General features: G+C 42.0%; 1 protein-coding gene across 1 annotated transcript; it reads right to left on the reverse strand.

The window, feature by feature from the left end:
• Positions 1 to 2,724: 2,724 nt before the first annotated feature.
• LOC137260253 (uncharacterized) lies at positions 2,725 to 20,968 on the reverse strand. The gene is made up of 16 exons (XM_067797949.1): positions 20,908 to 20,968; positions 20,335 to 20,469; positions 18,519 to 18,833; positions 17,738 to 17,962; positions 16,821 to 16,955; positions 16,026 to 16,340; positions 13,559 to 14,866; positions 12,225 to 12,638; positions 11,461 to 11,670; positions 10,104 to 10,517; positions 9,749 to 9,958; positions 8,261 to 8,470; positions 6,907 to 7,065; positions 4,735 to 4,776; positions 4,221 to 4,302; positions 2,725 to 2,890 (listed from the first exon to the last, which is right to left on the reverse strand). The coding sequence occupies exons 1-16, from the start codon at positions 20,966 to 20,968 to the stop codon at positions 2,725 to 2,727; spliced, it is 4,401 nt and encodes a 1,466-aa protein (XP_067654050.1).
• Positions 20,969 to 22,019: the final 1,051 nt, after the last annotated feature.

The raw sequence follows: 22,019 nt of genomic DNA on the forward strand, positions 1-22,019 counted from the left end.
AAATTATCTAATATGTTAGTGTAGCGTTGACTTGTCAGATTTCCCTCAAACACACACAGCGGGGTCGTTCCTAATAAGGATATCCCTCCCCATACATGAAACTTTGGGCTGTATTTAGGTCGTCGATACAACGGTGCTGACGCAGACTTTGTCAATATTTTCACATTATTGGGATATACCCATATTGAGCTTTCATCAGTAAAAATGACATTTTCCCAGTCAAAGTTTTCATGTGCCAAACACCACTCAACACGCCTGTCTTTATGTTCTTGTTTCATGAGAGGAGAAAGAATTCCAGTCTTTTTCTCCCATCCAAGATCAATCAAATTTCTTCTAACTGTAGATTTTGATACAACTGTTGATCCCCTTTCTATCATTTCATACCTGATGTTGGAGATGCTTGCCCTTTGCTTTTTAGACGCTAAAATTAACAGCCGGACGCGATCTGAGAAGTCCAATTTTCTGGGTCTCCCTGCTCCTTTCTGATGCCCAAAATCCTGTCCCTCTTTAAAATTCCTCCTAATCCTATACACAGTAGAAAGAAGAGTTCCTGTTCTCTCTGCCAGTGTATTTACATCATCAGTTCCTTGATTACACAACTCAAAAATCAACCTTCTTTTATCTTCAGCAGACATTGTTGACAGTGCTGAGGAAAATGACGTCTGCTACAAATTCAGGGGAGGTAACTCTAATTGTACTATACACAGTAGGCCAAGATGAGTTACCTCCCTTATACCATTACTTAGTTTTAAGTATCAGTGAATCAGTTGAGGTGTTAGGATAGCTCAAAGTAAGAAGAAAAATTCTCAATAATTATGAACCAGACTATATTATATATTAAGTACTACGTGGCACATAGTATGTCCTACGCAGGACTTAGTATCTTCTACATAGGAGATAGGAATTTTTCAAAGGCATTTAGAAGTTTGTGAGGTAATTCAAGACACTATTATGGATGACAACTGTTGAGGGATACGTCTAGGAATGGCGGAGAAGGAAGCTTTGGGAAGCAATCAACATCAAAAGATTAGAACCTCAGATCAATAGAGATCAAGACATGTACCTACCCTCTGCCTGGTGTGTCAACAAGGACTCATAGACTCTCAATCTATCAGCTGTGTAAACAACCATGTACTGTTAAAACATCCCCCCTTTTCATCTCTCCTCTGTGATTGTACATACCTAATTACATTTATGTGCTTGTATATACATCTTACCTCTCTGGCTTCATGTATACCTGTATATATTCTGCAATGTTACCTATGTTCATTATCCACCTGACGAAGGGGCAAGAATTAGTCTTGAAACGTCTTGTTAAAAGAATTAAAGAAGTTGTCATCCATAATAGTGTCTTGTATCAGGAGATAGGAGATACTAAGTCCTACGTAGGAGATAGTGACACCAAAAACATTTTTCACCGTGGCACTAATACGCTTCCGTATATAATACATGATGTACAGATGGGCTGAGGAAAAATGCTCAGTTTGTTTTTATGCAAACTTAGAAATAACTCTGTATATTTTGTAATGTCTGTTTACTATAATTCATTATTTTTTGTACATATCTGGCTCTGTAACCCTGAACAAAATATTCTGGATACATAAACATCTCGGCGTGAAAATATATTTACAATTACATAGACGTCAAAATGTCAAAATGTCAATTTGTATTCAAAGATAAGGTGTCTAAAATTCCCTACGTTTGTACGTGTTGTGCGACAGTTCAGTTCACACTACTCGCTGAGTAGGCTAGTGCAGGTCAGTTCGTGTTTTGAATACATCAATTAATAAAACATCGGTGATATTTCCCTGTAAACTCCAACAGCGGTTCGGGGCATAGTTTCTTTGAGACCCCGGTTCAGCTGCGATATGTCCGTCAACAGTTGAATAGACCTACTGGTATTTACCTGTACTTATAAATAAATATAAACGGATAACGGATACATATACTCATACTTTCGAGAGAGATGTGCAACTGGCATGAATATAGATATAAACTGACGTACAAAAGTAACTGCACACCTGGTGCTTTGTGATTAATTTGCGTAAATATGGTTTTTTTAGAAAAAAAATGGTTTGTGTGTAGCTTGGAAGTTACAAACAATGTGTACATGCTGCCCAAAACTCTTTGGTCAGTTTGAATGAATGATGAAGCATTCCTACTGGAGCATCCCAATTATTTAGCGGAGCATCCCAAGTATTTAGCGGAGCATCCCAAGTATTTAGCGGAGCTTGACACAATGACGGCAACAAGACATGTCGGAAATTCAATATCAAACTGTCTCATAAACAGTTTTCTCACTGCATTTCTTTGGATTTCAACAAACTCCACTATACGTCTTTCTCCAACAGTACTTTTTCACACCGGCAACAGTAACAACATTGCTGACAGCCAAGGTCATCATGATGCATGTTGAGACGACAGAGGGCCACAACTCAGTGGCTATCCCTGCATAGTGTCACATTCACAATAGCACAAGTGTGGGCAATAAATTTGATGTTGTCATGAATTCATGAATTTTTATAAACTTAATGGACTTGAGATCCAAGATGTGCATACATTTGAACTTAGTACTGTTGTTTCACAACAACAATTAACATCTCCGCTAAGTTACGAAAACTCGGGTTTAGAAACGTTCCCCACGCTGGTGTCGAAAAATCTCGCCCCGACTTCACCCTCGTGTTCAAGAGAAGATATGGTCCCGTCAAATCATCTTGTTGACCGCTACGCATGGCTTTTGTTTCTGTAGCTGTAATTGTTGAACTCATATTGAGCATCTGCAAGTATTTCTGAGTTCATGAAGGGCCCGTATGACACAAACGGTCGGGGAATTTTCAAAGTATCTGTCGAAGTGGTGGAGTTGGATCGTGACCGTTGTAGACGTCGACGCCTGAATAACAACAGCAGTGACAGTAATACTACCAATCATAATAGTTAATGTGTGCATTAATAGTTCGACTAGCATTAAATGTAAACAATAATAAGATATTCTGGTAACGAACAAATCAAGTTGGTCGAATGCCAGATTATTAATGAATCATGCATTTTACGAATACAACCGTCAGCGTAAAATCTACACAGTGTTTATAAAATCATATTTTCCCTTTTTCAGTTAGACATGTTTAATCAGCGCACATGCAAAACAGCAAGGAAATCACCCAATTCCCCACAAACATTCATGTTTAAATAACAGATAAATGATAACTGGTGATCTGTATCCAAATGTGTCATTTAATATTTCTTCTATGACTATGACTCCGTTATCAATCAGGCCTGCACGCCATCCCGTTTGTTCCTCATCGAACAAGCATAGGTATTTACAAGGGTACAAGCATGCCTCGCTGAAGGCCATTTTGAATCCTTGTCTTTTCTTGGTTACAGACAAGGGCACGTGAATGAAGAAGGTAACCTTGATCTTCACGTAGTTATGAACAAGGATAAGTGAAGACAAAACGTAACCCTGATCTTCACGCAGATACAAGCAATAGCAAGTGAGGTCAAATGTAACCCTGATCTTCACGTGGTTACACAGAAGGATAAGTGATGACGAAACGTAACCCTGATCTTCACGCGGATACAAGCAATAGCAAGTGAGGTCAAATGTAACCCTGATCTTCACGGGTGTACAAACAAGAGCAACAATCACGACAGTATCACAAAGACCTCATCCATCACTTCCAAAAACAGAGAACTCTCAGATCACAGAGCAAATGCCAGCTTTCAGTCCCAGACTCCAAGACAGCCATGGGGACCAGAGCCCTCTCAGTCAATGATCCTATTCCCTGGAACTCATTTCCTATCTACCTGAGATCCAACTCTTCACTAGACTTTCGAGAAACAACTGAAAACCTATCTATTTCCATTGAAGCTGTCAAAGAGTCACTGAGCAGCATCGGTTGGATATCAGGTGCTCAACCATACATTACCATCTACGACAACATGTGATCTTGATCTTTCCGGGTTCGAATCCCCTGAGCTCCTCTCTGGATCCTCTCATGCAAGGGTATAAGACCAAGTCAGCTAATATCGCCTTAGTGAGTAAGTCTTGTTTTATGCCTCTTTAGCTATATATTTCAGCACTATCGCGGCTGGGGCCACCAAATGTGGGTTTCACACATTGTAACGGAAATCGAACCCAGGTCTTTGGCGTGACTAGCCAACGGTTTAACCACTAGGCTACCCCACCGCCCCTCCTATTTCCTGAACAGAGTATACATTACCTCCTGCAGAGTATGAAGAACACCGCCACGAAGAACAGCAGGACGATGATGCCGGCTATTGACGAGGCTGCCGTGATGCCGGCTGAAACAGAGTGAGTGGGTGAGTCTTGGCTTACTCCGCTTTAGCAATATTACACCTATCCACCATTACCACGTAAATGGGCTTCTTCACCCCTTGGACCAATATGGGGAATCACATAGTGTCTTCACCGTAAGCTGAGAACGATATGACCAGTGATTTAGATGGATTAGACACCCAAATTAATCATTGGTCAGTGATACCATTTTCGTGGCAGAGTGTGATTATTTTCCGTTTTACAACACTCTGTTTCATAATATGTCACATGTTTTCATATATAACATATTCCAACATAATCAAGCGGAGGGACTTTTCACATTTTACCCATGCTACCAAACCTGGACCCTCGGCGTGACAAGTGAACGCTTCTACCACTATGCTACCTCAACGTCCCTACATTACAGGGGGGATATCATTATATACACATGTACTTACTTGTCAGCGCCATGTTAGCCTCAGAGCCTCCAGCTTCTGGGTCTGCAAGTAAATAACAGTCGCGTTAAAAATAGATTTGCGGGAATTCCTTTGTGATTCGCCCAAAATTGTATCCCGGATCCATGATAAAAATATCCTGACACCTCAAAGGGACGCAACTCAGTCATACCTTTTTCGAATGAATGCTATCTCAAGTCGCACGTTATCAGTATCTTTGATTATATTTGGTATGATATCGATAAGTAGAGATCAAAGACTGTAATTTGTAAATGTATTCAATATCTGCAACAATTCACTAAAAAAGTAGGGGATATTTCATTTTACGAAGATACAACACCCAATGCCAAGGAATATGAGAAAAGGTATTATGTGTCCATGCCGATGAAGCTTAGCAAAGGAATGGAATAAATTGTCAAATTTCCCCTTAATTTCATGTTTCCTCCGTGGCTACATCATTTGCATTTTATCAGTGTACGTTTCTGGAAAGGTATATAACGATTGACTAATATTATAATATACAATAGCGACACCTTGGCGTGTTGACAAATGCTGATTATTGATCCAGATAAAGTACGACCTCATGTTTCTTCCGATACGAAATAACCGAATGTGTTGGGTTTAACCATCTTTTTGTAACCTATTTTTCAACTGGAAGCATTTTAAATACTGCATGTAAATTTGAAGGAGCACAAAAAGATTCGTGAATGCTATAACTTGATTTTATACCAAAAACAATCACGCCATATTTTCGATTAACACTGCACCAAGTCCCAGTGTCTGCCATTGCCTGATTCAAACAAGATGAATGTCTAGTAATGTTACTACAGACATGACAACCTTCCCCACAAACATATTTACATTTCCAGATCTCGTTAAAAAACCATGTAAACGTCACAGGCATCAACCTGTCTCTTTCACCATATCCAGTTGTTTGTTTTATGGCAGTGAGATCTGCCATTCCTTCCCCAGGCACATTCAGATTGAATTCTAACACCTCGTGAAAGCTAATTTTCAGTCAGGAATGGAAACCAACACACGACCATAGCTTCGTGTCGGCTTCCATCTCCGGAGTTTAGAGTATTCATTATGGATTCTATTTGGAAACTAGGTCACCCAGTTTCACTGAATGGATACCAACTGAATGTCAGGATGGCAAACAATTACACATTTTATGTTAGTTAGTTCAAAACAGCGCAATGGAAACCAACATGAAACTACATTTTCTGCTTTTGGTTTCCATTTAGTGAGATCTGAGAATTGCAAATTCCAAATACGGAAACCAACAAGAAACCCACCAACTTAGTTTCATTTTGGTTTCCATTTACAGAAATACCAAAACCACAGATTCCAAAATGGAATCTAGTTGGAAACTCAGTTAGTGAGTTTCAGGGACTGTAAACCAACTGGATTGCGCAATTACCCACATTACGGATGCTTTCCAGGGTTCTGGAAACCAAGTCATTCTTATAGTGAGAGATTTCCTGACAATACCCGGAGCTGTCTTTTTTTAGAACAACCAACATAAATATCGAGCGTATTTCTTCAACTTATCGAAAACCCCGTTGACTCTGTTATCATAATTCTATGTTGTAAACATTTTGTTTGTTGACAAGAACAGCTTACAGGAAGTTTTAGTGTATATTGATTAATTCTGATTCTACAGTTTTCTTATTGTATGACAAAAGTCTGTAATTAATCTAGACCAGACAATCCAGTGATGGACATAGTGAGCATCTCCACAACAGTGACATGATGACATGTGTGTCGCGTGACCACCTTATCCCATCGGTCCCCTCTTACGACAAGCATGGATTGATAAAGGCCTGCAGCTGAACCATTCATATTGTATGTACTTGTACTTTGGGCATGTGGCCGTCAGTTCCACATAAAGATTGAGATTGAGATTAACACTGGTCTGAAGGCCAAATACATGAATGCGGATTAGGAAACCCTCATGTACATGAAACTATGGGGCGTCACCACACAGTCCATGTGTGTTTCCTGACAGAATTCCGGAAGTCACTTTACTTGAACATAATTGCACCGAGTAATCTACGCCGTAACCACAATTTTAAACCTGTTTTGAAAGAGATCTTGATAAGGAACTGTCCGCTAATGTTATGTTCCTTGGTACTGCTCATGTGTATATTTACGACATAATATTTCACTTACCGATACAGGCTTTGTCCGAGATGGACCCTCTAGAACTGGTGGTCAGTTTTGAAGGACAGCTGAGACATGCTTCAGCTCCAGTGTCCGGTTGGTATTGACCGTACTCACAGTCCACGCACGAGTCTCGGTCACTCCTATACTGACCTGCCTTGCACACGACTGTTGAGCAGAAAGTCGAAGTTACAACACTGATGTACTACGTACTGATGAAGATATTACAACACTGATGTTATACGTACAGACGTGGAAGTTACAACACGGATATTCCACGTACTGACGTGGAAGTTACAACACGGATATTCTACGTACTAACATGGAAGCTACAACACTGAAGTCCTACGTAGGAACGTGGAAGTTACAACATAGATATTCCACGTACTGACATGGAAGTTACAACATGGATGTTCTGTGTACTGACGTGGAAGTTACAACATGGATGTTCTACGTACTGACGTGGAAGTTACAACATAGATGTTCTACGTACTGACGTGGAAGTTACAACATAGATGTTCTGTGTACTGACGTGGAAGTTACAACATGGATGTTCTGTGTACTGACGTGGAAGTTACAACATGGATGTTCTGTGTACTGACGTGGAAGTTACAACATGGATGTTCTGTGTACTGACGTGGAAGTTACAACATGGATGTTCTGTGTACTGACGTGAAAGTTACAACATGGATGTTCTACGTACTGACGTGGAAGTTACAACATAGATGTTCTACGTACTGACGTGGAAGTTACAACATAGATGTTCTGTGTACTGACGTGGAAGTTACAACATGGATGTTCTGTGTACTGACGTGGAAGTTACAACATGGATGTTCTGTGTACTGACGTGGAAGTTACAACATGGATGTTCTGTGTACTGACGTGGAAGTTACAACATAGATGTTCTGTGTACTGACGTGAAAGTTACAACATGGATGTTCTGTGTACTGACGTGGAAGTTACAACATGGATGTTCTGTGTACTGACGTGGAAGTTACAACATAGATGTTCTGTGTACTGACGTGGAAGTTACAACATGGATGTTCTGTGTACTGACGTGGAAGTTACAACATGGATGTTCTGTGTACTGACGTGGAAGTTACAACATGGATGTTCTACGTACTGACGTGGAAGTGATGCAATATCTACAATAATAGCACGGATGATGTACGCAAAGGGGGCTTTTCACGGTTTCAATTTCGCTTTGAATAATGGTTAATGGCCACATCCAAGTCCAAAATTAAAAGTTAAAAAATCGAATACACATAGGCAAATGATCAGTGCAGTCTAAACAATATCATTACATGTTCACACTTTAAGGTTCGGGAAATATGCAGACAAAATATGTATCTGGTGGTCTTACTGAGGCATTCTGTCGCTAGTGCTGTCCCCGTAGATGACGTTGTATAATCTTTGTCGCAGCTGACACAAGCAGTCGCGCCTGTAGCCGGTTGGTAGGATCCGACCGAACAGTTGTTACACGTCTCCCGTCCCGGCTTCGACTGGTACGTGCCCGCACTACACTTCTGACACACATTAGACGCAGTACGAAACTCCCCAGCAGTACAGACAACTGCAACATGAACATGCGATTAAACTGCGAACTACTAGTCCTAAATTGTGCTGCAGTAAAGGCGACATACCTTCTCCATGATTATAAGCAGACACTATCCACGGTCGATTATTTATATTCCGAAGTCCTACAACTGGAAAACGGCAGACTGGAGCATTAAAGATGCAATAAGCAAGCATACTATTACAATAAACCCCCATTCCCCCTACTATCACACCGACTACTACGACTGCTGCTGCTGCTGCTTTTACTACTACTACTACTACTACCACTACCACCACTACTACGACTGCTGCTGCTGCTGCTGCTTTTACTACTACTACTACTACTACCACTACCACCACTACTACGACTGCTGCTGCTGCTGCTGCTTTTACTACTACTACTACTACTACCACTACCACCACTACTACGACTGCTGCTGCTGCTGCTTTTACTACTACTACTACTACCACTACCACCACTACTACTACTGCTGCTGCTGCTGCTTTTACTACTACTACTACCACTACCACCACTACTACGACTGCTGCTGCTGCTGCTTTTACTACTACTACTACTACCACTACCACCACTACTACGACTGCTGCTGCTGCTGCTTTTACTACTACTACTACTACCACTACCACCACTACTACGACTGCTGATGCTGTTACTTCCACTGCAATCGTCGCTCTTACAGTTACTTCTACTTCTACTACTACTGCTGCTGCTGCTGCTACTACCACTACTACTGCTACTACTACTATTACTACTACTGCTACTACTACTACTACTACTTCTAATACTGCTACTACTACTGCTGCTACTACCACTACTACTACTACTACTACTACTACTATAACGACGACGACGACGATGACGATGACTACTACTAATTCTACCACTACTACTACTGCTGCTACCCGGGTTCGATTCCCCACATGGGCACAATTTGTGAAGCCCATTTTTTTTATGTCGCCCGCCGTGATATTGCTGGAATATTGCTAAAAGTGGCGTAAAACTAAACTCACTCCCTCTACTACTGTTACAGCTACAACTAGTATTACGACCGTTGCTATGGCTAATACTGTTTTCCTACCACCTTTCAATATGTAGGTACTACTACTGCTGCTGTCTAGGGTAGTGGTATAGTCTAGTTGGTAAAGTATATACTTGGCTGGATTGATTCCACCCATGGGTACAATGACTGAAACCCCCTCGATATTTCAACATCTAACTGTGAGCCTTTATTGCTTCCCCATCTATCACACATCAGACTCCAAGGATGACACTTACCAAGACAGTCAGATTCTGCTGTTGATCTGCTATACTTAGTTGTGTAGCCTGTGCTACAAGGGGCACAGTCAGCAGATCCTGTGCTGGTTTGGTAGGTGCCGACAGGGCAAGCCAGGCACTGCGTTGACCCCGTCTCGTTCTGGTATGTTCCTTCCGGGCACTGCTCACACACCGTAGACGACGTCCTGAACTGACCCGTGACACACACGACTGTCGAGGAAAGACTTTTTACCATGTACTTCAGCTGACAAATTTTACATTTCGTCAGAAGTTCGAAAGTGTAATAACTTTTTTCAGTATTGATTTAGTAACACTTGATGACATTGTTAAGACTATAAGAAGGTGCGTTACTCACTCAGACAGTCTGCAGCAGCCGTGGTGCCCGTGGAGCTTGTGTTATATCCTGCCTCACAGTCAACACAGTCAGGTGATCCAGGGGTGTCTTGGTATGTTCCAAGAGGACACGCCTCACATCCAGTGCTACCTGTCACCGACTGGGACGTTCCGGCTGGACAATCAAGACACATGGTTGCTGCTGTATAGTTCTGGTATTGTCCTGCAGGGCAGTCTGTACATCCGGTTGATCCTGTGGCGTCCTGGTATGTGCCAGATGGACATTCTTTACACTCAGTAGATCCGGAATCTTCTTGGTATTGTCCGATCGGACACGGCATGCATTCAGTTGTTCCTTGATCAGGTTGGTAACGACCGGCAGGGCAGGCCTCGCATGTGTTGGAAGCATTGCGGAACTCACCAGCAGGACACACAACTGGGGAGATTGAGAGCGCAAAACAAAAATGAAAAGACATTCTCCAGGAGTACTCATAACTGGAAACAGAAGTATAGACAAGAAAAAGGACTTCTCAACAGGGTACACAACTGGGGTTCGTAGGAACACAATACAGTCTAGAATCCCCTCAAGCGGAAGACAACACGAGATAGGGAGAATACAAGGTATGTCCAGAGACTTCTGCAGCAGGACACACAACTGAACATAGTCCTAGAGGCCGTCCATAATAGGTTGTTCCTGTATTTTGTGTTCAAAGTGTCACAATTATGTCAAGTACGCACTCAAACAGACCAGCGTGATTCTGCCAGTATGCTGGTAACGGCGGTGATAGACAATTATAGAAAAAACACTCACTAATAATATCTATCAAATTATATATTCTGACGTACACTCGCTCATCATTCTTTATTGTGGTTTAAGAAATGAAAGCGAAAGATCCATTTCAGAATTCGACGGAAATCTCTGCTAAAAGTAGCGTCGATTGTAGAATTCCCAGTAGGTTATCAGCAAGCATGTCTTTATTTAACGTTGCATCCAGGCAGTTTAACAGTTAGATCACGATGGTCTATAAATAAATGAGTCGGAGTCTGCACCAGACAATCCAGTGATTGCCAACTTGAGGTATAGCAAGTGGATTTGAATCTTCATCAAATGGGAACCAAATGAGAATTGAACGACATTAGACCATTTATATGATGGGGCGTAAATTAACTTTTTGAAAAGATCACCTTGTTTATCAATCTGAATGTAGAAACAGATTTGCAAGAATGGGACCACAATTGGTGTCCATAAAAGGTATACTTCTTGTGAAAATCATTTGCTTCCTATATCCCCTCTAGGTATGCCTGTGTCCTCTACAGTTCGATCCGTTACCTTACCACCAACCACTCCAAGTACCTCTCATCTACAAAGGTCGTCTTACCGAGACAGTCGGATTCTGCTGTGGTCCGAGTGTTCAGTGTTGTGTAACCTGTGTTACACGCAATACAATCAGCAGATCCTGTACTGGGTTGGTAGGTGCCGATAGGGCAGGCCAGGCACTGTGTTGATCCCGTCTCGTTCTGGTATGCTCCTTCCGGGCACTGCTCACACACCGTAGACGACGTCCTGAACTGACCCGTGACACACACGACTGTCGACGACAGAGTTATTCAAATTTATTGCAGGAGAAGCATTGTACGTTCTGCGAGAAGTGCTCATTCTGGCATCCATAAATTTTAAAACTGGGATCGAAAAGGACCAAACATGATACACGATCGTTCAGAATCACTGACAAAACAAAACATAAAACCCTGATCCTAATGTACAAAACTCGCGTCCGAACAAGAAGCTGAATTACATGTTACAGTGAAGGAATTAGAGGTGTGTAAATAACGTGATTGTTTGTGCAAGTCCGCCTATCTGTAAATACTACCAACACAGAAAGGCAAATTGTAAGGTACTCGAAGCAATACCTCGTGACACATGTGTATAAACTTGTACACCATGACGGAATAAGGGGGTTTAATAACAGATTATGTCAATAAATTGCTTTGCTAAAGGCACATTCCTTCATACAGTGTATATTCGATTGTATCAGTTCACATTGTGTTATATAGTCTGTGCAAAGAAATGAAAAAAGGAACCTTAGAAATCTATTGACTCTATTTCTGACTTTGTTACATATATAAGAGCTGCGTCACTCACTCAGACAGTCTGCAGCAGCAGTGGTGCCCGTGGAGCTTGTGTTATATCCTGCCTCACAGTCAACACAGTCAGGTGATCCAGGGGTGTCTTGGTATGTTCCAAGAGGACACGCCTCACATCCAGTGCTACCTGTCACCGACTGGGACGTTCCGGCTGGGCAATCAAGACACATGGTTGCTGCTGTATAGTTCTGGTATTGTCCTGCAGGGCAGTCTGTACATCCGGTTGATCCTGTGGCGTCCTGGTATGTGCCAGATGGACATTCTTTACACTCAGTAGATCCGGAAACTTCTTGGTACTGTCCGATCGGACACGGCATGCATTCAGTTGTTCCTTGATCAGGTTGGTAACGACCGGCAGGGCAGGCCTCGCATGTGTTGGAAGCATTGCGGAACTCACCAGCAGGACACACAACTGGAGACAGAAGGAACATAATACAGACAACAGGAGATAGCGAAGGAAAGTAGAATCCTTTTGATAAGAGCCTCAGCACTATTCCTATTCATTTACATCAATGATTGTTGCAACTTCAGACGACAGAAACCAACTATAAAATCAAAAGCCTGGGAGAGTATTGTTTTACACCGTAGTATTCCAGTAATATCGTGTCAGTGGACACCTGAGATGGACATCACACTTTGTATCCATGTTGGAAATCAAACTACTGCTTTCGGCGTGATGCCTTGACTGTCCTCCTTATACTAAGATTAAAAGTTTCCAAACCATGTTTTTTTACAGACAGATTGCATATTTCCCTGATTGAACAACATATTAACGATATGTAAATAATCAATGATGACTTTGTTGAAGACATGCGGCATTTGTTCTCATGATATATACCACGAGAGGTCCACGTGCGCTTCACTCGAACGAAGTTATTCAAAGCGCTTGTATTCCCAGGAAAATGAGCGAGCTATCTACAGAATATTTCCAGAGCGCTAGATGTGGTAGAACCGCTCGAAAGCGCTGTTCTGAGATTGGAAATAGCAGTTGAAAGACTTGTTGCGGGTCTCCAGGAGTGAGTGAGTGAGTGACTGAGTGAGTTTTGTTTTACGTCGCACTCAGCAATATTCCAGCTATATGGCGACGGTCTGTGAATTATCGAGTCTGGACCAAACGATCCAGTGATCAGTATTCTACCCCGGACCTTGACGGGTTTCGCTATTGAGGAACACCGCATGCCTTCGTGAAGAGCTGGGTATTTAGATTTGCTTTGAACGCTGACATCTCATGATGTGAAATCATATTCAAATGTTTGTCTTATCTGATTTACTTTCACACATACTATTACTACCAGAGCACACACGTCCGCAAAATGCAGTAGCCTTATATACCTGTAAACGGCGTCGTCGTCATCATTGATGTGCTTATAGTGATGCTTGATGGAGTCGGAGATATCGTTGGAGACGCTGTTTGTGATTTAATTGGTGTCTGAGATGATGGTGTTTGAGAAGTTGATGAAGATGGTGAGGCTGAAGTGGTAAGGTCTGTAGTAGCGATTGTCGAGGTTGTTGGTGTGTCGGCTGTTGATGTAACTGTGGTAGGTGTCGGTACCGACGCAAATATATCAGAGATCGCTGTTTGTGAGGTTGAAGATACCAACATGGATGTTGGAAGGGATGTAACAGTTGTAGTAGACTCTGGAGAAGCAGTCGTGACAGTCGATACCGTACTTGACCCCTGTGCACTCGAGGGGATTGCTGAGAATGAAAGGGACGTTGTCGGTGAAGTTGTCGAGACTGATGAAAAAGGAACAGACGTGATGGATGATGCTGTCGTTGACAAAACAGATGTGGTTGAGATTGCTGAAGAAGGGTCAGACGCGTTTGGCGTTGTAGACCCAGTCCCACTATGGGAGTTTGCTGAAGAAGGAAAGGATGTCAAGGTTATTGATGTCGTTGACTCAGACTCACTAGTGGAGGTTGCCGATGAGGGAACAGACGTGATGGTTAATGCTGTCGTTGACGAGTGTGAACTGCTCAATATTTCTGAAGATGACACAGACGTGAAGGGTGTTGGTGTTGTTGATTCACTGGTGGAGACTGAGGCAGAATCAGACATCGCGGTCGTTGATGCTGCTGTTGTCTGTGGTGTACTACTGGTTATTGCAGATGAATGAACGGAACTGAAGGACGTTGATGTCGTTGGCCAAAGTGAGCTCGTGGACGTTGTATAAGAAGAATCAGACGAGACTGTTGATGCTGCTGTTGACCTTACTGTGCTAGTAGAAAATTCTGAAGAAATAGAGGTCTCGGTTGACACTGTTGTTGTCCCAAGCAAACTACTTGATATTTCTGAAGAAGACACAGACGAGGCTGTTGCTGTCGCCGATACACCGAACACAGTCGTAGATATCGCTGATGAAGGAACAATGATTAAGGTTGATGCTGAAGCTGATGGAGATGAACTGGTAAACAGTAAACTGGTAGAGATTGTCGAAGACAGAGTAGATACTGATGAAGATAGTGAGGACTGTGTAGTCTCTGGTGTGGTCGCAGTCATGCTTGAAGAAGCAAAGTCTATCGATGTAGAGGATGTTGTAATAAGTGTTGATGACGTTGCTACTATCGTCGTTGACAACGTTGAAGGAAGGTCTGTCGTCGAGGACATAGGCTGAATTACGGACGTCCCACTGCATAAATCTGAGATCAAAGATAAGTCAGTCTGAGTGTTTTCATTGGTGAGATCGAAGTGAGGATTCCTTAAAACCTTAGCTACATAAATTGTTTTTAAGGGCTCCGACCCAAAAAGAGTTAGTAACGCTACGACATTCGTGAGCAACGTATAACAATAGAGACGAAGGTCGTAATTTTACGATCGCTTTGTGGACCGACAACCAGGGCCGAGATTTTCGAAGCTCTCGTAACGCTAAGATAGTCGTAAATCAATGTGAATATATGACACTTACGACTATCTTAGCGCTAAGACAGCCTCGAAAATCTGATCCCAAGGCCCCGTCCCTCCGATCGATCGTAACGTTAAAATGATCGTAACTCCCTCACTTTAACCTAAACTTACGACAGTCGTTGCGCTACGATCACTTTCAGGAACGGGTCCAGGGCTGAGTCAAGATTTTCGAAGCTCACAGATAAATGTATGCATTCATAAACCAGTGTTTTTCCATGAGATGTGTTATCATAAACGTACTACAGACGGAGGGCAACTGGTCCTATGACAAATGTAGGGATGCCGTAGTCAAATATAGCAGCGGTTTGCAAGTAATCGAGTCTGGACCCAGCGATCGACCGTCTCACATGAACGTAGGACTGAGCAAAGGTGATATGTACCATGGCCTGCATCTCGAAACCACGTTGTCGTCTTCACGACACGCGTGAGTTGTTGTAGCCTAATTGTATCCCGGACCTACAAAGGGGAGATAACCATGGATTGCTAAAGACTACTTCTAGCCTGGATCCTCAAGGGCTGCGTTTGACAGAATACAGGGTTCAGCTTGATTTACGTGAAACACACGGGGGAAACGTCATAGTCATGCTGACAGTGTATATGTTTTGTTTCTCTTTCGTTAAACATTGCAGCCAGCTATATCACATGCATATAATTGATTAATCGTAATATTGATTGTGTTCTGTTACATTTTACAATATTTTGTTATATTATTTAACGGTTATAATTTGTAAAGCTAAGCTATATCATGGTATTCTAAGTCACCTTTTTGCTTGTATTTTTTTATTTAATTCTACTGATTTGATTGGTTATATTATTGCAACACAAAGACACACCGTTGGCAAAGGCAGCTTGAACAAAATATGCCTTCTGATTACGACAATCAACGACTCTTACCCAAGGATGTACTTTTAGATATACATTCCAGGAGGACGTCTGGTTCAGCATAGATTTCTTCTGGAGTCCGTCTTCTGTATCCAGGCAGACATTCACAAACTGACGTCGTTGGGGAACACTGGGCTAGTACTGGACACTCTCCTGGCACACAGGTCTCGCCGAGCACTTTAGTCCCACTCATAGAGCAGGTTCCCAGAGCTTCTCGTGTATAGGGAAACTTGCAGCTACAGACGCCGTTGTTGCAGGTGGTGAGGATGGAGTTTACGCACACTGACGTCGTGGAAGCGGGGTCACAGGACTCGGTTAAATTAAGTCCTGAAATATGAGAATTGAAAAATACGTGTATTATCAACGAAGTGACTTTTATCCATATATTTCCAAAAGAAATAGTTTAAATTATTGTATTCTATAAAAAATAATAAATACATATTAGATCAGAACTGCTTCTTATGTTTAACACAAGACAATCTTCAGACACACTTCTCTTACTTTTGTACATGTATGTGTTTGGCTAGTCAGATGTGTCCGTTATATACCGGCGTGAAACACACAAAAATTATTCATCTTTTCGCTCCTTTGTCAGTTGGTTTGCCCATGTCTCTGCTTTCCCGCCATATCGCTAGAATATTACTAAAAGCGGTGTACCTCTAAGCTAATTCACTCTTACACTTACATAATTAATATCACGTTAGATACGTTCCTGATAGGCAAGAAACATGGTTCTACTAGAAATACATAAACAACCAAATGACAAGAATTATGTGTATACACCATGGTTGGTGTTGTAGACATTACCTCTTAAACAAGTCGACTTATCGGTCGATGCTATGTACCCGAGATCACACAGACACACAAGACCTGCGCACCGAAACGGTTTGCATCCAGCGTTGGTCGGACACTCCTGGTCAGTTGTACAGGTTGCGTAGATGTCTGAAGACAGACAAGTCCAAACATATATTGCCCATATGGTAAAACATAACCGGTGTCATACATATCAGATGTGCTTTTGCCTAAATTGTAGTTTCTATATTTCGTCGTCTGTCACGTAATTAACGTAACGTAACGTCAATGACGATGCCGGTAACAATTGCTTACGGTGTTTTACTGCACGCATATTCATGAATAGAATGCATAAAACTATTACGCCCGAGCGAGTGTGTTAAACTTTTTCTAAACTGGTGTAAAGTATATAGTGGTCTCTCTTAGCAACACACAAATTCACACTTGTTCTTATGTCACACCTGCTCGTGTAAAATTGTTTAATATAATAATAATATAATATATATCAAAGGGCATATGAAGGATCAAAGGTGGATATCTGAGAATGTGTGAAAATTAAACTACAAAATTCATCAATAATTACGCCCTGAAGGAAGTTGCGTGAAAGTCCCATTTTTGGTCCGCATTCTAGAAGTCGGAGAGTTCATAACAAGCGTACGACTTCACGGATAAAACGTCACGTCTATTTCATATAGGACGTGTCCCTATAGATTGTTACACAGTTATCTATCTTGATAACGTGTAAAGATCCACATCAAAACGTCACTGTATGAAACTAAGAGGTAGTCGTTGTCCAAGTAGTATACTTGTTATTGCATTAAACCTCGTTTGAGCAGTGAGTACTCCTGGCAGAGGAACAGACTCGATATATGTTCCGGTCTGATACCCTATCAGTTGTTGTAGGAGCAACAGATGTCGTGGGTAAGTAGTACCTGTCGTTGACCCTGACGACGATGGAGTAGATGTCGCTGTGGACAAAGCAGCCGTCACACTTGGAAGTGAAGACGCCGACACAGTAATCTCCGTAGACGTCGGAGACGGTGTGTTAAGGAATTGGGTAGCCGATGTTGCTGATATTGTCGTTGGTAACGTAGAAGAAGCTAGGTGGACCGTAGTCGATGACACAGGCTGAATGACAGGTGACCCGCTGCATGTGTCTATAAATAGAGACTGGCCCATGTGAGACAATTCTACCTAGTATTGGCAAGGAAATATATAAAGACTGATTTCAGATGTGTTTTGATTACAGAGGTGTTGATTTCTTTCAAATTCGCTCCTGTTCCGGCTTAAATCCGTTTTGTTTTATCGGCTTTTTATTTTTTGTTGTTGTCATTTTGACTTTTACTGGTTTTCTTTGAATTTGTATTTTTTCGGCTTTATTTAATTTATTTGAATTTAACCTTTTGAATTAAAACTTGAGTTCCTTTCTTTCTGGTGTTGGGTGTCGTTTTGTTGTAGCTACGGTCCTGACCATTTTCAGACCATTGACGGTTTTGTCCATTGTAATTTGATTTTCATCATTTTTTTAAAAAAAAATACTCCTTCGTCAAAGTACCAATATTTGGGCGTGTTATTGGACTGGATGCTGATTAGCTGGTATCCGCATGGCACTGCTGCATGCCCGTCTCAATTCTTTTCTTAACAAGATAGGTTTTTAAATTTTGATGGTATATCAGGGTGTGAATAAGAATACTTGAGAAATTACAAACATACCCAAGGATGTCCTGTTAGATATACATTCCAGGAGGACGTCTGGTTCAGCATAGACTTCGTCTGGAGTCCGTCTTCTGTATCCAGGCAGACATTCACAGACTGACGTCGTGGAGGAACACTGGGCTAGTACTGGACACTCTCCTGGCACACAGGTCTCGCCGAGCACTTTAGTACCACTCATAGAGCAGGTTCCCAGAGCTTCTCGTGTATAGGGAAACTTGCAGCCACAGACGCCGTTGTTGCAGGTGGTGAGGATGGAGTTTACGCATACTGACGTCGTGGAAGCGGGGTCACAGGACTCGGTTAAGTTAAGTCCTGTAGCAAGAGCATTACATACGGCGGACTTACACATCGTCTAACCGACGTATGACCGATTGTTTTACGATTAAGATACAGCAGCAACAACAAACTTGGTCAAGATTTTGGAAGCCCTCTTAGTGCTAAGATATTCGTATGTGCCACGAGCTAAAATTAACTTACGACTATCTTAGCGTTACAGGAGATTCGAAAATCGTGGACCATCTGTGCAATTCAAGCAACAACGCGGAAGTGATACCAAGCGTTCATGAAAACCTAGTGTATTGCCTCCCGACGGTGGCACTAGGACATATGCCAAAACAAGTCACTGGGTATTCTATTGCACTCATGTTTGGAACGGTGCGGTATCATGTGGTTAAAGTTTTCTCGTCATGAAGACCCTAGTTCGATTCTCCACAATGGCACAACGCTATTCCCACAATGGCCAATTTCTAGAGTCCCCAGCTCGCCAAATCCTGGAATATTGTTAAAAAACGGTGTGAACCTAAACTCACTCACTTACATACTGTATTTACAATTAACTGTCAACTGTCAAATATTATGGACTAAACCAACTGCTCTCAGATACATCGTGTCGTGTTCTTATGCTTTCAAGAACTTAAAATGCTGAAGTGTTAGACTTCCTGAACAAAAATTAAAAAGGACAGTTAAGTTATTATATGGTAATGCATGTGTTAATGACGTAATGCATGTGTTAATGACGTAATGCATGTGTTACTGACGTAATGCATGTGTTACTGACGTAATGCATGTGTTAATGACGTAATGCATGTGTTAATGACGTAGTGCATGTATAATCAACTCCGGGTGCAGCGATAGGAATGTTTTTGTCACCCAAAATGCAGCCATTCGTTGCACCTCGAGGAAACTCGACTCTGATTTTGTCGACTGAAAAACAGCCGACCCCTGGAGGATTAATAAGTAACAACTTTTCTCTCGGAGATGGTGTGCAATAGCCCTCTAAATATTCCAGCACTGTAACGATGGTTTGTAAATAATGACCCCCAGGAGACTCCTATAAAACCCAGGAAGTGACAAATGTTGCAGGCCTTGTTAACATGTAACCAGACATGTATTAAAATATGATCTGATCTGTGGAAGTTATGGTTTGATTGTTCATGAACTATACAAACGTCATCTAGCTACCTTAATTTGTAAATTATTTTCGAAATATTTCTTGTAGTCAATGACATTCTCATATATATACCCCTGAAAAATGTATTGGCCCTCAGGCTTGGCTATAACATAGAGTTCTGGGCCCGCCATGTAACTTACAAGCAGCGGGGCGCCGAGCAGACGCTATTTCACACACTGCAAGATGACCTGTTCCAGAGACTGACATCATGAGCATCCATGTACGCAAGCGAGAAATGAGGACTTGCATCGACCAAGCCTGACAAGAATGATGCATGGATTGCTGCAGAGCAATTCTAACACGGATGTTCGCGTGTAACTAAATATACAACGTACATACCACAGTGATGGGATTACGCATTACCTGTTAAACAAGTGGATCTATCACTTGATGCTATGTACCCGAGATCACACAGACACACAAGACCTCCGCACCGGAACGGTTTGCATCCAGCGTTGGTCGGACACTCTCCGTCAGTTGTACAGGTAGCGTAGATGTCTGAAGACGGAACCAGTGAAGACAACAGCAACTTGTATTTAACGACATTTTTCATCGTGATGGATTTTCGCACTGTTAAGGTTTATCAGTGAGGAAAGTCACGTGAGTAGACAAGGTTCTTGAGAGGCATATAGAAGTTGGCATTTATGTACAAGAAACAAAATTTAATATTATAGGTGACAACCTCTTTTTTTGTACAACAACGTTTCTGAGGTTTTCATGTGAATGATCATGAAGAAGGGACAAGGAACGAGTTGACATCAGTCATATTTTGTCTTATACGGGATTAGACGTTCTTTGGTTTAATCAGATCAGGATTCGAACCCACTTTCAGTGGATCCCGTCACATATATGGGACCAAACCGTTGACAGCAATGTGCAGTGTAAGACCGTCACCAATGCTGAACACATTATGACACATAGCACAGTAATACTCACTGGTAGTATGTACATAGACCCATCCTGCAGCTAAAAGTAACACCACCAACCCAAGCTTCATCTGGAATAGAACATGTATACACAATATCAGGAATAATATAGATCCATCGAGAAACCATCCAAGTTCTAACACTTTCGAAATGAGCATGTAAGGTAATATCCCATCAATATCACGGCGGGGGACACCAGAAATTAGCACATTGTACCAATGTGGGGAATCGAAATCGTGTCTTCGGCGTGACGAAGGAACCTTTTAACCACGCGGCCACTCCACCGCCCCGTTAACATAGGACACATTGGTGACCATGACGGTGAATGTGTGTGCGTGCGTGTGTGTGCGTGTGCGTGCGTGTGTGTTTGTGTGTGTAACCAGTGAAATACACCTTCATTTATGATAAATCAATTCGAACTTACAACGTGATATTCGATGTACACAAAACTTACGAACAACCTAATTAGAAAAGGATTTGCAAACACCATCACAGACTACAAGAACTTTGTTCACTGACCTCTTCTCTAAACCGTCCTTTCAAAAAACGAGCATGGTCCTTTCCAAATGAACAAGAAAGTGAAACAGACTGACCACAGAGTTCAACATGTCCAGCTACTGGGTCATTACCCTGCCCTGTCCATGTTTGACCTGTGCTATGATACTCACAGCTTTCACAACTGCTCAGAATGACCTCGCCGCGTTGACTGTCTGTAGAGCAAAACAAACTCACTGATCTACTTGTACGTGTCACGCCTAACACACTGTCACTACTATCCCCATAAGACGAACAGATTCTCCATGGTAGATGAAAGTCCTGGTGATCACTTTCCTATTACGTTTGGATTTATGTGCACTCTACTCCCAGCGAGAAGTATCAAACCTCTGTGGCTGAACTGACCTATTCCAATGAACTGTATGATTGCCATATTCAATAACACGTATTTTGGTTCGCACGAGGAAAGAGCGCAGAGTAAATACCGCTAAACCCCTTCAGTCGAAGTGAAAGACATATTGAAAGAACATAACACTGCAAGAGAGTTGGCAGGAAACTTGTTAAATAACTGTTAAACGTCCTGGCATAGGTAAATATACACCTTTAAACTGATAACACAGTTCCATT

Source organism: Haliotis asinina, chromosome 13 (genome assembly GCF_037392515.1).
Source record: "Haliotis asinina isolate JCU_RB_2024 chromosome 13, JCU_Hal_asi_v2, whole genome shotgun sequence".
Lineage (NCBI taxonomy): Eukaryota > Metazoa > Mollusca > Gastropoda > Lepetellida > Haliotidae > Haliotis > Haliotis asinina.

Excerpts from the sequence above, each read along its gene's own strand:
- LOC137260253 (XM_067797949.1), bottom strand. The coding sequence starts at position 20,968 with ATGAAGCTTGGGTTGGTGGTGTTACTTTTAGCTGCAGGATGGGTCTAT. Across the intron at positions 16,956-17,737 it reads GTCGTCAGGGTCAACGACAG|ACATCTACGCAACCTGTACA; the intron begins GTACTACTTACC and ends GTCTGTCTTCAG. Across the intron at positions 2,891-4,220 it reads TTCTTCATACTCTGCAGGAG|GCGTCGACGTCTACAACGGT; the intron begins GTAATGTATACT and ends GTTGTTATTCAG.